Genomic DNA, 15,877 nt, shown 5'->3' on the forward strand with positions numbered 1-15,877 from the left:
GTGTGATGCGTTTGTACATGTCATATCTAATATCAGATTATGAGGAACGATGCGTTGCAATCACCAGAGATTTCTGTCTTTTCAGGTTGTATACGAACTACCAGTGAGGCCTCTACAGTACAGGGACAGTGCCTACGAGTCGAGAAGGCACTCTCAGCTCACTGGCATGACTTTAGAGAACTTCAGGCTGCTTTCCGTGCTCGGTCGTGGACATTTCGGCAAAGTGATATTATCTCAATATAGAAACACGGGCGAATACTTCGCTATCAAGGCTCTGAAGAAGGGTGATATTATAGCTAGAGACGAAGTGGAATCCTTACTCTCTGAGAAGAGAATATTTGAAGTAGCAAACACAACGCGCCATCCTTTCCTCGTCAACTTGTTCGCGTGCTTTCAAACTGAGGTAACGATGACGATGAGATTTTTGATAGATTTACTTTCAAATGTAATTTACACGCAAGAAGAAGCTGCTGAAGGAGAAACATTTGCTCCTCCACACAGGCACACGTGTGTTTCGTGATGGAATACGCAGCTGGGGGTGATCTTATGATGCATATTCACGCTGACGTCTTCGGAGAGCCGCGCGCGGTGTTCTACTCTGCTTGTGTTGTGTTGGGACTGCAATATCTGCACGAAAATCGCATTATTTATAGGTACCATTAGGATATCAGTTTTTATCATAACACGCTTGACGTCAAGTGATTCGATTTGACGAATCATGTCGTCCTGTTTACAGAGACCTGAAGCTGGATAATCTTCTATTGGACACGGAAGGTTACGTTAAAATCGCGGACTTTGGTTTGTGCAAGGAAGGTATGGGATACGGAGACAGAACAGGTACTTTCTGCGGTACACCTGAATTCTTAGCGCCGGAGGTTCTGACGGAAACTTCTTATACAAGAGCTGTAGACTGGTGGGGTCTCGGAGTCTTGATATTCGAAATGCTCGTCGGAGAGGTAATTTTACTGCTCGTATAAAACGTCTCAAGTAGCGTTTTAATTGATGATCGAATATTAAACGCTAAACACAACGTTCCAGTCTCCCTTCCCAGGCGACGATGAAGAAGAAGTGTTCGACTCCATTGTGAATGACGAGGTCCGGTATCCACGATTCCTCTCTCTCGAGGCGATAGCGATCATGAGAAGGGTTAGTACTCTCCCTAATTTTTTATCTCTTTCTCGCGGCATACGTTTTACCCATGTGTCCTGTTACAGTTACTCAGAAAGAATCCCGACAGAAGGTTAGGTAGCAGCGAAAGAGACGCGGAAGACGTGAAGAAACAAGCGTTCTTCAGACACATTGCTTGGGACGACTTGCTTCTGAGGCGCGTGAAGCCACCCTTCGTGCCGGTAATCGTGAGTATCAATTTGACTTTATATCTGTACGCAATCTGAATGCGCGATAAATTGATCGTACATCAGCAAATCATGTCGACACATGAATTATGAATATTCGATTAGATTGGATATTGTGAACCGCATAATGCCAGTATTGAATGTGTGCTTGTGTTCTTTGTACAGCACTCTGTAGAGGATGTCAGCAATTTTGATGAAGAATTCACATCGGAGAAGCCGCAATTGACGCCTCCGAAAGATCCTCGTCCTCTCAGTGATGTGGAACAAGGTCTGTTTAAGGATTTCACTTATATGGCTGATTGGTGCTAGCCACAAAACGATCGACATCTCTCGGCGTTAACTTCTGCGGGCGGGAATATTAGCATGTCGTAATCGAAGGAAAATTTATTTCATATTACATGGAGAACACGCAATTGTGTCAATGCGCCGTATCTCTTTGTGCGCGTTTATCTGAGCAATATATACTATATATCATAACATGTATAGATTTTTTTATTTTTAATACTATATTAATACTCGCGTGAAAAAAAAAACATACAACACACACACACACATACATACACATACTAAAGAAAAAAATGCAAATTTATGAAAAATTCTTTTATCGAATCTCAGGCTTGTTACGAATATATAAGTTACGAGAAAGAAACGAATCGTCGGAATATGTGAATTTTTACAATTTCCGGTTCTCAGAGTCTGTAAATGATCTACAAGTTTTTGAAACAAATGGAATTAAAATGTCCCGAACAACTGTTGTGAGTAGGGATGAAAGCGATAGAACCTGTATCAATTTTTCTGAAAAAAAGTTTGCATAAATATGACAGTAATTTCAGATTATATATATATATATACAAAAATGATCTCGCTGACAATCGAAACATTGTTTTGTTGCTAATATCAAATTGGTACGGATAACTTTTTGCATGCAAAATGAATTATATTAAACATTTTGTTGTCTACGTACCACTGTTATATACGATAATGCATGCGATTACACGGAGATTATGTATCCTTGTAGAGCTTGAAGGATAATCGCGATGTAAAACGCGACAATGACGTTCGTGAGAAAGGCATAAGCTCAATCGAGAGTTAGATATGCTCATACTTACGTGATAAAAAAATTGAAATAATTGTACTGTGCTGTTTAACACTAACGGTCGACGCATTGCGGATAACATTAAGGTGCTTTAATTAGACTAATCATCTACTACGTCTACTACGATATGACAATTCAAACTTCGATCCATTCGTACAACCAACTCGTAAGATTGCATAACGCTCGACATGTGAATTCCACATTCATCTTCACATTCGGAGCAAGCGCGTGTTATCCCGCATACAAGAATCCTTCAAGTTCATGTATTATATGTTTTACTATACTTTGTCATTTAGTTATATGTACATTCATATCCTAGCTTACGATAAAGTATTTTTACTTGTTCATGTGCTCTGCTCCATATTATGTGTATATATAAACATATAACCAAATATGTCGAAAAAAATAACGGATATTTCTATATTTAATAACTTTGCTATTACTAGTGTATATATATATCATATCATATGATAGTATCGTGTTATGTCATGTCATTATATGATCATATCATATGACGGTATCATTTATGATTATATTATGATTATATTATCATATATGTGAAATATATATACATATATGTGTATATATATATATATATATATATACATATATATATATATATATATATACACACATATATATATACATACATATATATATATATATACATATATGTATATATATGTAGATCAATTTTAATTAAAACAAAGTAATATTGTAAGACAAGTCCGCATTTTATTACGAACGTACATGTCGAACACATGTTTTAAGATTTGGTTTTTACTCTTGTAGAAAATGATCTGAGAACCGTGTAAGTGTTGAGGTAGTAGTAGTTACGACTTTACTTGCGTGAAGCTTTTAGATTCAGTGGCAAAAAGGAATGATCGTTCAAAGTTCTACCGCGCGTTCTACCTTATTGGTGCGCAACTCTGACAGATAACATTAGACATCGGTGTTACGATCGCACACTATATGAAAGTTGCGTACTGGTAGATTTATGATGTAGGGTTCTTATTTTCCTCGTTACGTTTAAATTCCTTTTCAAAAGAACTGTATTTGGCTATTTGTAACCTTTAGATTAATGCTCCTTGTAATACTTTCATAGAACCGTTTCTTTACCAATGTTCTGTGTGTGTGTGTGTTTGTGTGCGTATATTGTAACTCTACTAGAAGTTGTAGGATTTCAATTGTTTATGAAACTTCTGCAGATACATGCAGATACAAACACAACCTACGCGTAATCTAAATAATACTTACGCTCATTTTCTGAAAGGTGCCTACATGTGGTCAAACGATTTTTGATAATATGCAATATAATTAGAAAACCCTTTGGATATTATCAAAATATGAATGTAATCCTATATTGTATATAATCTTTTCGATTTGTCATTTGTCGCTATATGTAAACTGGAATTGAATATTGAGTTGTGGACCGTACGAAAATACAGATAAAAAAAAAGAGTATCTCAAATAAAGCTTGGTAAATTTTGCAAGATGATTATGTATAAATTTAATTACTATTCCAGACTCGCGCGCACGCGCGTTCAACTATTCAAGACAATCGCGATGTTCTTCAACTGGTTTCTATTAATTATAGATTGATATCGCGTGAGATCTATCATATCAAATGAAACTTACCAAGTTTTATTTGCGACATTGTGCTGTTTTAACATTAACAAGGCGCTAGTATACATGTAATTACCAGAACTATTTGTGACATGTTTTACTATCAAGCATTATAATATGAAGTTAAACTGTATCACTAGTGATATAGATTCGAGTACCTCTCGAGCTCTAGTTGCCTTACTGCAATTATAAACTATATAATAGTCACTTTGGTATCTATTTTATACATAATTGATACGCATATATGCAGGAACGAGTATTTTAGATATTTCTAAAATACTTTCAGTCAGTCTTGGACACACTGGCAAGTAATTTGGAAGGTGCGGATAATAGCAGGATCTTTCACGTGCCTGTTTTATATATGGTTAATATACGTAAGTCCTTAAACTTAATATTTTTGATGATGAAACATACATATATTGTGTGATCCTGAAATGAAAAATATAAAATTTGCGCGAAAGGACGTTTGGTGATAAAACAGGCAGAGAAAAGTGCGGCACGGCGGCATTTATCGTGCATCGAACAATGTCGCATTGCGTAAGAGACACGAGTCTAATTCCCTTCAATGATATGGCAATTTGGAATGGAATATGAGGACCCCAAATTTAAATCAACTTTATATCGAAATTGTTTGTATATTTTGCAGACACAAGACCACTGTGTAGATGTCCACCGATGTGTTATTTTTTTATATCTTACACGGGTTAAATGTTCTACCGATACCATTCTTTTTAAGCTACTTTCAACTGCCAAAGTGTAATACTTTTGAAGACCTTGTAAACAATTTCATATGGTAAAAGTATTTTTATGTCGTGATAATACCATTTTGTATTTTGTGTTTTGAAGCGTATGTGTAACTCGATATAGTTAGAGAAGGTATCATGAGCAAATTATTTTACCACTGATATTACACGCAAGATCATTTTCACGATTTAGGATATATGGTGTGGTCTAAAGGAGAACGGCACGTTTTAAATATGTATATAATATATATAAAAATATCGCGTATGGTTTTTTTTTGTGTAGATAGACTTATTCTCTCTCTTAATTCATAGCAATCTTTATTAGGCGATTATTTCGTTAACTAGCCTTTTTTTTATATATATACATAATTATATAGCGTTATACTAAATATAAAAAATCTTGGTTAGAGAAAATATTCGCTATATATTTATCGTTAGTTTTATAATAAAAAAAATTATGTGCCTCGTATATTTTGTAGCATCTACTAATTAGTACACGAATAATGTGGTAGATGCAGACAGACTCTTGTAAGGATTAATTTATTTAATGCAGATATATTTGCAGTGGCAGCTTATTACATATCACTTTAAATAATTACGCAATCCTTCGAAGTATACTCGAAATTCATATTATATACGCATATATAAAAATTACTTTAAAAGAATAAAATTAAATATTGAAAAATATGTACTTTTGTTTCTAATACACATTTTTGCCACCCATATAGTTTATTATGAATCTTATTATAAACGAAATGATATCTATCACAGATATGTTAGAAGCTACTCTTGTATTTACAACGTGATATAATGTGAAAAAAAGTTTTTGCTTTTTTCCTCTTTTCCAACTGAAATGATATTTAAGAATCCATATTTTTTTATTCTGCACTGTTATCAATATCTATAAGTTTTACAGTGGAATCTGTATTAACAGATTCTCCAGAACTCTCTGACATATCATTGCAATTTTGATCCTTATTTTCGCAAAGACTTTTTGCCAACTCATATAAATGTGATGTATTTTTACGAATTTCTATCTCCAATTCATATTTCTTTTCTTCCTTTTCCTTTCGTTGTTTTGTTGTTTCAGGTGATGCTGGCTTTATGAGACCTTTAGTTACTGTGTAGCTGATACTACTACTATCTTCAGATTTGAAGATAAATGTTAATCTGTTGATAAATCAAAGTTTGCTTATAATGGGTACTATTACCAATTAATAACAATATATTGTTGGAACATAAGAAATATACATAACATATATTGTACATTACACATTTTAGTAGTAAAGTAAAAATTACCGTTCACTTTGTAACACATTTTGTATCTGCTCAATTTTACTAAGAGAAATGTTATATTTGCTTGCCCAAGGTATATAGATCTCCGATGGAGAATTTTGTTTCTTCTTAACTTCGAAATAGAATAGGTTAAGTTCCTCATTGTAATTGTATTTGACATCCCAAAAACATTTTACTGTAAATCATAAACATAAGAATTTCTATATTTATTCCATTATTCTACCATGACTTGAATATATTACCTTCACATAGCTCAATGTAAACATAAAAGGCAATACTGGTTTTTACTGCATCATTGCAGCCAAATTTGCATAGCTCATAATACTGAAAATATCAATAATTGCAAGGTAAAAAATCTCGTATAGATTGGCATAGTAGCTTTGATATAATATAATTAAGTTATTTATAGTTACTATATATATATATATATATATATACATAATTTTTGAATATTAACATAAAGCCGTTACAATGAAAGGTTACAACTTTGAAATATTGTTCTCACTTCTGTGAAAAATCTTCATAAATAATTTAATGATTATGTATATAATTAGGAAATTATAATAACTTAATTACAATACATATAGGAATATTGTGTCAGTTTGCGTACTCTGAATATTTATACTTTTTAAAGTTATACATGCAGTTTTGTCCAGCAAAATTTAAACTTATAGAAAGGAATGGTATAAATTAATATTTTATATAAATAAAATACTCGGAAGAATATTTAATAGAATAGTTACTCACTGCAGGATGACATATGTCATACATTCTGCTATAACTTCAAAGTATAAAAGCAGAAAACGTGACTTTTTAGCACTGCCAAAAGCAGCTGTGTTTCCTAAGGCACTTGTTTACACGAATTTGAGAAAAACATTTCTTATATATATGTAGCGCACAGTATAAATGGTATAAATATAGGCATAGACAGAAAGTAGTCTGAGAGTGATAATAGTAGCAATTTTTCTGCAATGCTCTTATGAGGTTCCTCAATTTCCATCTCATAGGTATGAACTACGTAGTCAATGTCTCTTTCTCAGTGGATAAGAGGTAATGTCCACCATTTTGTGGTTCTGTTCCGCGTTAAGTCCATGAGTGAGTTTCTATTCTCGTCGTACGAGAAGGCGGATGCTAGGAAACTAAAAAAATTTAAGTTTTAATTTGTAATTTCCCGGTGGAATTTCATGCTTACTTTTTGCTCCTTATACCAATCTCCTGATACAAAAAGATGAAAATGACTAAACTGGGAAAATTTAGAGATTTTTAAATTTCCCGTCAGAAAATCCGGATACCCCTTTGCTCATTATATTCTTCTATTACAAAATGCGAAAATCGAGAAACTGAGAAAAATTAATTTCCCGCCAAAAATTCCGGATACCCCTTCCACCATTATATTCTCTTGTTACAAAATGAGAAAATCGAGAACCTGAGGAAAGTTGAATTTCCCGTCATAAATTCCGGATACCTCTTCGCTCATTATATTCTCCAGGGTAGCGATCATAAGTCTTTCACGTGAATTTCTTCTTCATTTTTCACTTCGCACTGTAAATATTTTCACATGGAATGTGAATTGTAAAAAAGTGAAAAGTAATATTTCTGTAATATAAATAATTAACATATACATATAATTATAGTATATAAAATGTAAAGTATAACGTACTAATAAACATTATGCAGCCAAAATTTATAGTTGTAATGTAATATAATAATATAATGTATGTAAATATAATGACTGATTTAAACGTTAACCGTGAAATGTAAATTCTCAAAACGTGAAATATTTCATGTGAACTTTCAACTTGCTCATCTATGTCCTTCTTCACATGTAAGTTGTGTATTTCCATGAAAATTTTCAACTATCGAACGATGTGATTAAAACATGAAAAATTATACTATTCTTTCTAGTGACTTTAATCTCATTTAGTTATGCGATTGGTAAAAAAGGAACAACAAAGGACCATTGTTAACACGTGAAAGGGAACAGGGAACTATTAGATTTGCAACTGGTATACAGTAAGTAAAATACAAGTAAAGAAATTTATTTATATTTTTATGATTTTTATATCAATCCTATAAAACTAATATTTTTTCATATTTTACCTCGAAGTAAAAATATATTATTGTAATACATATTTTTAGATTAATTTAAATGTGTGATTGATAATAAAGTGTTAAAAATAATGATAGATCACACGTATTATTGTATGCTCATTTATAAATTATATAATATTAAGGATATTCGAAAGACATTCAGAGGATGTCTAATACCCGTATTCATAGCCCTTCCTTATCTTAAGGATAGAGGAAGCCTCGATGGATTCCTTGGATCTCCAAGGCCACCTTATTTCATAAATGGATCTCGAGTCTTCTTTCCAGAAGGAAGGAAGGAAGGAAGGAAGGAAGGAAGGAAGGAAGGAAGGAAGGAAGGAAGGAAGGAAGGAAGGAAGGAAGGAAGGAAGGAAGGAAGGAAGGAAGGAAGGAAGGAAGGAAGGAAGGAAGGAAGGAAGGAAGCAAGGAAGGAAAGAAGGAAGGAAGGAAGGAAGGAAGGAAGGAAAGCTACGTTCCGATATTCACTGTCAGTACCGAAACTCTATAATATACGTGACACGAGTTATAAATTTTTAGTAGCAGTGGATATCGGAACACAGCTATGTAACGGGAGAGCCGACTAATAACTCATCCCCGTTACTGCCGTGACGGCGACGACGATCGGTCGCCGGCACGAGGCGAGCCAAGAAGCCGAGCGACGGCGGCGCGGCCCCGCGGCTGGTAGCAAGAGCCGAAATTAAATTTCCCGCCAGAAATTCCAGACACCTCTTCGCTGATTATATTCTCCTGATATTAAAGTGTGGATTTCCGAAAAATGAAAATTACAATATTCCTAGTTTTAGCAAATTTTTACCAAATAAATATAATGAGCGAGGAAGTGGTTCGTTTGTAAAAGTATGTAGAGGAAGGAGGTTTCAACAAAAAAGGAGTATTATATAGGAATAATTTATTTTTTTATGAGTGTAGAATAAATTTAATATAATATTGTACAATAGATTACTATAAAATATAGACGAATATAAGATAATATATATAATATTAACATTTATATAATACTATACTACATAATGCAAAATATATGTTTTAAATATACGGAATATATTAACTATACATTACATGTATTTCCAAATCGTTTGTTTTAACATAACATAACATAATACAAAATAATGTAGTATAATGTATTATATTAATTAGTACTATTAATCAGAGCACTCGTGTGACTTCTGATAAGTAAAACAGTTACTGACGTAAGGTATGTGCCCACCGTCGGCATTCTGCCGCGAAGTCGGTACTGGCACGAGAGGTTCCAGGAATCAGACGCTGAGTGGCTACCATGTAAGGATCTGACATTACCTTCTGTTTCTTTCATCCTGTATCAATACTTGCACAATCAGCTTATAACGCCGTATTACTAATTTCTTTTCCTAAGCTGTGAATTAACACACATGTACTAATACACATTTTCATAAAATTATTGATTTTTTAATGCTTTTCTATAATATATAAAATTAAATTAAATATAATAAATAAAATATTTTCGAGAGAATGCGCGCGTTTGAAATATTTTTATATTTTTAAAGCCCAATAATATATATAAACTTACCACCTTACCTCAAAGGTAAAAAAATGAATACTCGCACATATTATATTAATAGGAATCATAAAATTTCATTTTGTGTATTTAATAAATATATATTTTCGTTTCACATATTTCATAATATAGATAAGCGTATTCTCACCTGAAATATTATATGTCTTATAGTTTCTTAAATTCAGCACAATTTGTAAAATATGTAATTTATAAAAACGTGTATATATATATATATATTTTACTGAAACTTGACTTACATATTTTAATTAATATAAAAAGAGGAAAGATACATATATAAAACTTGCTATACAACGTAAAACTTATTTAAATGCGCAATGTGTGTTATCGAAAAGAACAATTTAATGATAGAAACCAAAGATAAGTCACTGATAAAAGTTACACAAGTCTTAAAGACTTTAAAGACAATCTCCATTATATTAGACACTTTGCGTTAAAAAAGTTGAGCACAACAGCAGTAATTTGAACAGCTAATTTGAAACCTAAAAGAGAACTAGAAAACGCTATCGTCCCGCGTGTGGACCAAGAGTCGTTCTACATCGGGAAAGAAATTATTAATGCGAACTTTGTTGCAATGTCGCAATTATTACTATACGAACACATTCCTATTTACGATGTTGTAATGTAAAAAAACGACCACCCTGGAAAGCCCCTGGAGCTTCCCTAGTGGGAAATTGAAGCCCTTCGCGCGCGCCTCGGTATGTCCATTTCTTTCTCCACAGAAAACAAAACTAAACAAAAAATCATTATCCACTAAAAGCGCAAGTGTGATGTAAATTCCAGAAATGACGGACTATCTACAGCTGAGCGGATCCTCGCCACGCGGAGTCGAAGCCGCACGCCGTGTCCGAGTCCGAATCGTTCTGCTGGATACCGGGCACGACGTTGACGGACATCGTAGACGTCGGTCGACGTTGAACGGCCTGGTTGTTCAGTCGGCTGACCTTGCCCTGCAGCAACGGAGTGGTCGGCTGACTGGCCGCTTGCTGACCTCGCGACGGCCCGAAATCCTGCGCCCGCCGGCTCCTGCGCTTCTTGATGGGCGCGTACTTGGGCGGTGGCATCATCTTCTGGTCCAGCTTGGGAATCGCAAACGTAACATAGCGAGAGATTAGGACGAGACGAAGGGGAGATCGCACGCTATTATCGCGGACCGTGAGTGTCCAGGCGGTCCTTTTTGCCGGTCAACACGAGCGATTCGAATATATTTTTTCCCCGCTTGATCTTATCTCAAGAGAGAGAGAGAGAGAGAAAGAGAGAGCTGAGGTCACCACGAGAATTCCGTCGGTCCTCCAGCCGTGGAAGTCTGAGAATCCGGGAACGTTTCAGCGTCTTAAACTTTCTCGCGATGTCGATGTCGATCGGCAGCAATTAACGCGACGCGTTTTAAAATGTTCGCACGGGCTGCGCATCTAATCTGCGTATCTAAAATTAAGAAAGCCAAGCCGTATCTGCCGAAAGGCGGAACGAAAGGGATTAATAAATCTGACTGAAAACCAATCGACGATAGATTCGCTCGCACTCGCGGATGAGGACGGTCTTCGAAGCGCTCGTACGCAAAAATTCCGCAATCAGCGCACGGCTGAAAAGAGGAGACCGGCCGGCTGGCTCTCTCCAAGAGGCGCGATAAAAAAAGAGCGGCCGAGGGTTAATCGACGATAGATTACTCGCGCGCACCCGCGGCTTTATTGTCGCACCCGCGGTACCACCCGCGCGTGCGTACCTTTCCTCCGCCTTAGTTATTAGCAAAACGAGAGATCGGTACTTCCTGTTGGGGGAGCCCATATTACCGAGAACGTGCCGACGCGTCAGCCGGAGATACGGTGTAGCCGAGAAAATAATACCTGAACGTTATCCGCGGATCCCCACGACTTGTGGATCTTCTCGTTGTTGTTGCTGGCGGCCGTGTTGTTGTTGTTGTTGCTGCTGCTGCTGCTAGTTGCCACACCCAGGAACTGGCTGAAGGCTTCCGTCGTACGTTTCACGCGAACGTTCAACGAGCCAATTCGTAGGAAACCAAGATCTTTCTCTGTATATTCAATCAATCGCACGGTTACAGCGTCATTACCGCTCTCTCTCTCTCTCTCTCTCTCTCTCTCTCTCTCTCTCTCTCTCTCTCTCTCTCTCTCTCTCTCTCTCTCTCTCTCGTGACTGTTCTAGCCTCACACTTCAGACACGACTCGTGCAGCATGGCGGAAGAATATACACGCGGACCCACCCGGCTGCTGCTGGCTGCTTCGCGTATCTCACCGGTGGAATTTTTTATCGGACTGATCGGAAAGTTTCTTCAAATTTCCCGAGGTAAATAAACGGCGGAAATCCCCCGGAGGAACTTCCTGATCGACCCAGTGCGGCAATACGTTGACCGCCATGGGGAGACCAGCAGCGAACGACCACGAGCTATGACACTGCCGCGCGAGTCTCGTCAATGTACGCGTCATTAGTCGCAAAAGAAATTAAATACGCAGCCAATAGCGAGACGATGAAACGAGCTGGCGAATGCACGTGAATCTATTTACCGCGATTTCTCTCTGGTGACTCGAGCATATTGGGATAATTGATGCAAATCGATGTGGCAGTCAGCGTGTTAAAGATCACCGCAGATCCGACGGTGTTTTCTTTTTTTTTTCCGACGCGCGCACAAGCGTGTAACTGGCTGAAGCTCCCGTCGCGCGCTTCTTGTTGTCTTGAATCACGTTTATTGGTTAATTCGTCTAGACACGCGTTTAACACGCTCAAACGCATCAAGCGACGAGACTCAAGCGACGACACGAAGCGTGCGAAGAAAGCGCGCTCCGGCCAATTACGCGCCTATGTACTGTCACTCGGATTCGCGGTGATATCGCGTATAATGTTGCCGTAATTACACGCGCAAGTATACGTAAATGGAATCGATCGCAACGTGGGTCCGTCAAGAGGGAGACTCCGACTCTTCGACATGTTCTACGCAAAAGAGAGGTACTCTGGTCTATGGAGGATGTACAACTACGATGTTAATGTCTCTACTGGGCTCGTTGCTCTCTCGCATGCACGCTAAGTTAGTCCCTGCTCTAAAACGAAAGCCACAAAACGTCTGTCTTACCTGCATGCTTTTTCCTTGCTTTTATTTCTGAAAGAAAATAGAAAATCATTTTGTGAGACTGTCTCGCACAGGCAGCGGGAGATGGGGAGCAGCGTTGAAGTGAGTTGATCGCGAGCGGGTTAGCACAGAGTCACGTAGCGAGAAAGAGCGAGCGACAAGAAAAAGGACTCGCGGTTTTTTAGCTTACGCATATACGCACGCGCGATACCGATCGGAAAAATACATACTAATTACGCCAAGTCGCCGCATAATTGCACTCGAACGCAGCTATAGCTTCTGTTGAATGACAAATCTGAATTGAGCCCGGTAATAATTAATCGCAATCCTTCGTGCTCTCTCTCTCTCTCTCTCTCTCTCTCTCTCTTTCGTTGCGTGTGTTAGCTGTCGAGTATGCGTATCTTCTCGCGCATCGCGATATAAGTAATTATTCCGTACAGTTAATGAAGGTTCAATCAGCGTCGTATACGGGAGAGGATAGACGGGAGGGCTCGGGGGGAGATTAGTGACGTGTCAGAAGTTAGCCCAACAATGTATCTGCTACTTTCCCTCTCGAGAATTACACGTTCTGTCGTTGCTGCTTACGAGAAAATCAAGAGAACCGTGATGATAATAATAATCGTGCGGCGCGATTGAAACGTGACGCTGAGAATCGACCGAAGCGGGATATCTGCTTCTCATGCCTGACTGGCGTGCATGCCTTGTTCATGTGCCACAGTAACAACAACAGCAACAACAACAATAACAATGTATCACACACGCGCGATGTATTTAACGCGCGCGTTGAAAGGAATTAAAGAAAAAAGAAAAAAAAAACAGAAGTAACAGCAGCGGCGATGTGAAACGAAGTATCTTATGTAACAAATGCATTGAGCAACGGAGAGAGAGAGAGAGAGAGAGAGAGAGAGAGAAAGAGAGAGAGAGAGAGAGAGAGAAAGAGAGGGATATTCTCGTTCTTTTAATTGCAGACACGTCAACGCGTATCTCTTTAAACTCTCACGATACGCGGACGCTCTGCAGGTTTAAGAACCGTCGACTTCGTTTCACAACCTTTCGCCGGAAGTGCAGATATCCGAAACGGAAGAATGTACTACTGCCACTTTGATGATTCTTTCGTCTTTTGTAACGGCGCGTTGCACGCGCTCGCGTTGTTGCTAGTATTTTTTGTACGCTCATTATGTATATTTCGCGATCACCGCGTATGATTAAGAAAAGGTAAGAAGAAGAGAAGGAAATATGCATTATTCTGTCGTCACGTATAAATACATGGCCACGTTGTTGAAAAAACGTTGTTGTTAGAAAACGTAATGAAGCGTCGTAAAAAAAAAGAAAAAAAAAGAAGAAAAGAAAAAAAATACCATTTTGCGGAAGCGTTACTCCACGTATTGAACATAGCGTTACACAATGGAGACGGTATTTCACACAGAACGACGCGATTCTTGACCGTTTAGTTCCAGCGAGAACCGCGGCGTAGTGATGGAGAAATGCTCGCAGCGAGGCTCTGTGGGGCATTTCCGCACATCCGACTAACAGACGTTACACTGATTCAGCGACAGGAAAGCAACGGGCGAACGAATGCAGCCCCTCGAAACGCCAGCCGAGCGAAGACACGAGGACGTCGAAAACAGCTTCGCCATCTTTGCACGTCTCGTCTTCTCTCTGCTGCCGCGCGCGCGGCTTCGGATCGGAATGAACGATACCGTCGAGTGACACACTCTTTCTCCCTTCTCGATCATACTCACGTCGTCATTGCGTAGGAAAAGTGACAGTCGTACGTTACTCTAAGGTGCGCCTACTTAAATCTTGCGACACCAAAGCGCTTTACTACTTTAGCGGTGGTGCGCTTCTGAACTTGCCTGTGCGTAGCGGCAGCGGTAATCCCTACAACAGAAGAATACTTCCAGGACCCTGACGAGAGAGATCCATCCGTGCACGCAATCACGCCGCACACAAACACACCGGAGAACAGTGCCCGTCGACGACGGTATCTCTCCCAATATCCCGGCGTGCAACGCTACAGCTACGTATTTGCGCCTTGAATCTACGTGCGAAGCAGGTCCCGGAAGTACAGGTGTAATTTCCACAGATACCCCAGCGGGAGGAAGACAAGGAGAAAGAGTTGCGTGCGTGTTAAGCGGAGAGGATGGTCCTCCCTAAACTCCTCCCGGCGAAATTCCGCTCGTCGGAAATGGAGCGACAGCCGAGAGTCGCTCCGATTCGAGCGGTCTACTCGCAGAGCGAATTCTGAATTCGTCGAGAGCGACTGTTTTTCTTCTTCTTTCTTCTTTTTTTTTACTTAAGATTCAAGAATGCGCTCGCAGTTGGCTCAGTGAGGCTCCTTTCACTTCGCGACGTCTCGACCGATCTTCTTCGGTGGTGAACAGCCCTCGTTCCGAGTGAGAGAAAGCGCGCTTCGAGAAATTTAGAGAGGTCACGAGGCAAGTTCTAGCGCGAGAATCAACCCACTGGATCGGGACGGCGAATATTAATTTCAGCAACCGTTCAGCCGTGCGAGAGCAAGAGGAAGACACCGCGCAACGCGCGATCGGACGCGACAACGCGGTGGAAATGGCGGCGGGTATCTAAGGGACACATCTCTACTCGTGCGGAGGGTGCAACTGCTGGACACTAAACGGCGTCGTCAGCCACGGCGCGTCATGCCATCAGCAGGCACGAGGAAGTCGGGAGGTGGTGGTTACGAACGGAGCGTGGCAGGCGCGGAAGAAAAGCGACTTACACGAAGCGAGCTCGACTCTGGAACGAACAACAACAACAACGGCGAACAATGATCGACACGCCATCGGGGGCGAGGGCGGGCATAATAAGTTGGACGGAAACGGAACTTGGGGACGCTTAAAGCGGTGTGTAAATTATCGGTGCACCTCGCCGGCGGTAATTGGTTTTACCGCGGCGAACTCGAGCGAGCGGAGGTCACGCGCGTCGCCGCCGCGGGTAATATAAGCCGGTGAATTCGTTCGGAAACTTTTCCAAGCGACGATTACGTCCTTTGTTTCCACGTTATGC

The 15,877-nt window shown here is 39.1% G+C and overlaps 3 protein-coding genes across 9 annotated transcripts in view; 1 reads left to right on the top strand and 2 right to left on the bottom strand.

Annotated features, from left to right (window-relative positions):
- Positions 1–5,487, top strand: part of Pkn (serine/threonine-protein kinase N) — a 37,813-nt gene extending 32,326 nt beyond the window's left edge. For 6 of the 7 annotated variants that reach the window (XM_025300405.1, XM_011150185.3, XM_011150184.3 and 3 more), the window contains 6 exons: positions 86–403; positions 502–653; positions 737–956; positions 1,039–1,146; positions 1,215–1,355; positions 1,521–2,252. In XM_025300405.1, the coding sequence (XP_025156190.1) occupies positions 86–403; positions 502–653; positions 737–956; positions 1,039–1,146; positions 1,215–1,355; positions 1,521–1,664 (1,083 nt within the window). In that variant the 3' untranslated portion in view covers positions 1,665–2,252. Of the gene's footprint in view, positions 1–85; positions 404–501; positions 654–736; positions 957–1,038; positions 1,147–1,214; positions 1,356–1,520; positions 2,253–4,363 lie in introns of those variants that run through there. The other variant, XM_025300406.1, reaches the window with a different exon arrangement.
- Positions 5,488–5,514: 27 nt separating this feature from the next.
- Positions 5,515–7,042, bottom strand: LOC105188628 (uncharacterized). The gene is made up of 4 exons (XM_011150186.3): positions 6,864–7,042; positions 6,359–6,440; positions 6,120–6,291; positions 5,515–5,990 (listed from the first exon to the last, which is right to left on the bottom strand). Exons 1-4 carry the CDS (start codon positions 6,885–6,887, stop codon positions 5,699–5,701), a joined length of 570 nt encoding a protein of 189 aa, XP_011148488.1. The 5' UTR covers positions 6,888–7,042; the 3' UTR covers positions 5,515–5,698.
- Positions 7,043–10,032: 2,990 nt separating this feature from the next.
- LOC112588964 (uncharacterized) lies at positions 10,033–13,606 on the bottom strand. The gene is made up of 3 exons (XM_025300402.1): positions 12,857–13,606; positions 11,619–11,803; positions 10,033–10,853 (listed from the first exon to the last, which is right to left on the bottom strand). The coding sequence occupies exons 1-3, from the start codon at positions 12,903–12,905 to the stop codon at positions 10,572–10,574; spliced, it is 516 nt and encodes a 171-aa protein (XP_025156187.1). The 5' UTR covers positions 12,906–13,606; the 3' UTR covers positions 10,033–10,571.
- Positions 13,607–15,877: the final 2,271 nt, after the last annotated feature.

Source organism: Harpegnathos saltator, unplaced genomic scaffold, assembly GCF_003227715.2.
Source record: "Harpegnathos saltator strain DR-91 unplaced genomic scaffold, Hsal_v8.6 scaffold360, whole genome shotgun sequence".
Lineage (NCBI taxonomy): Eukaryota > Metazoa > Arthropoda > Insecta > Hymenoptera > Formicidae > Harpegnathos > Harpegnathos saltator.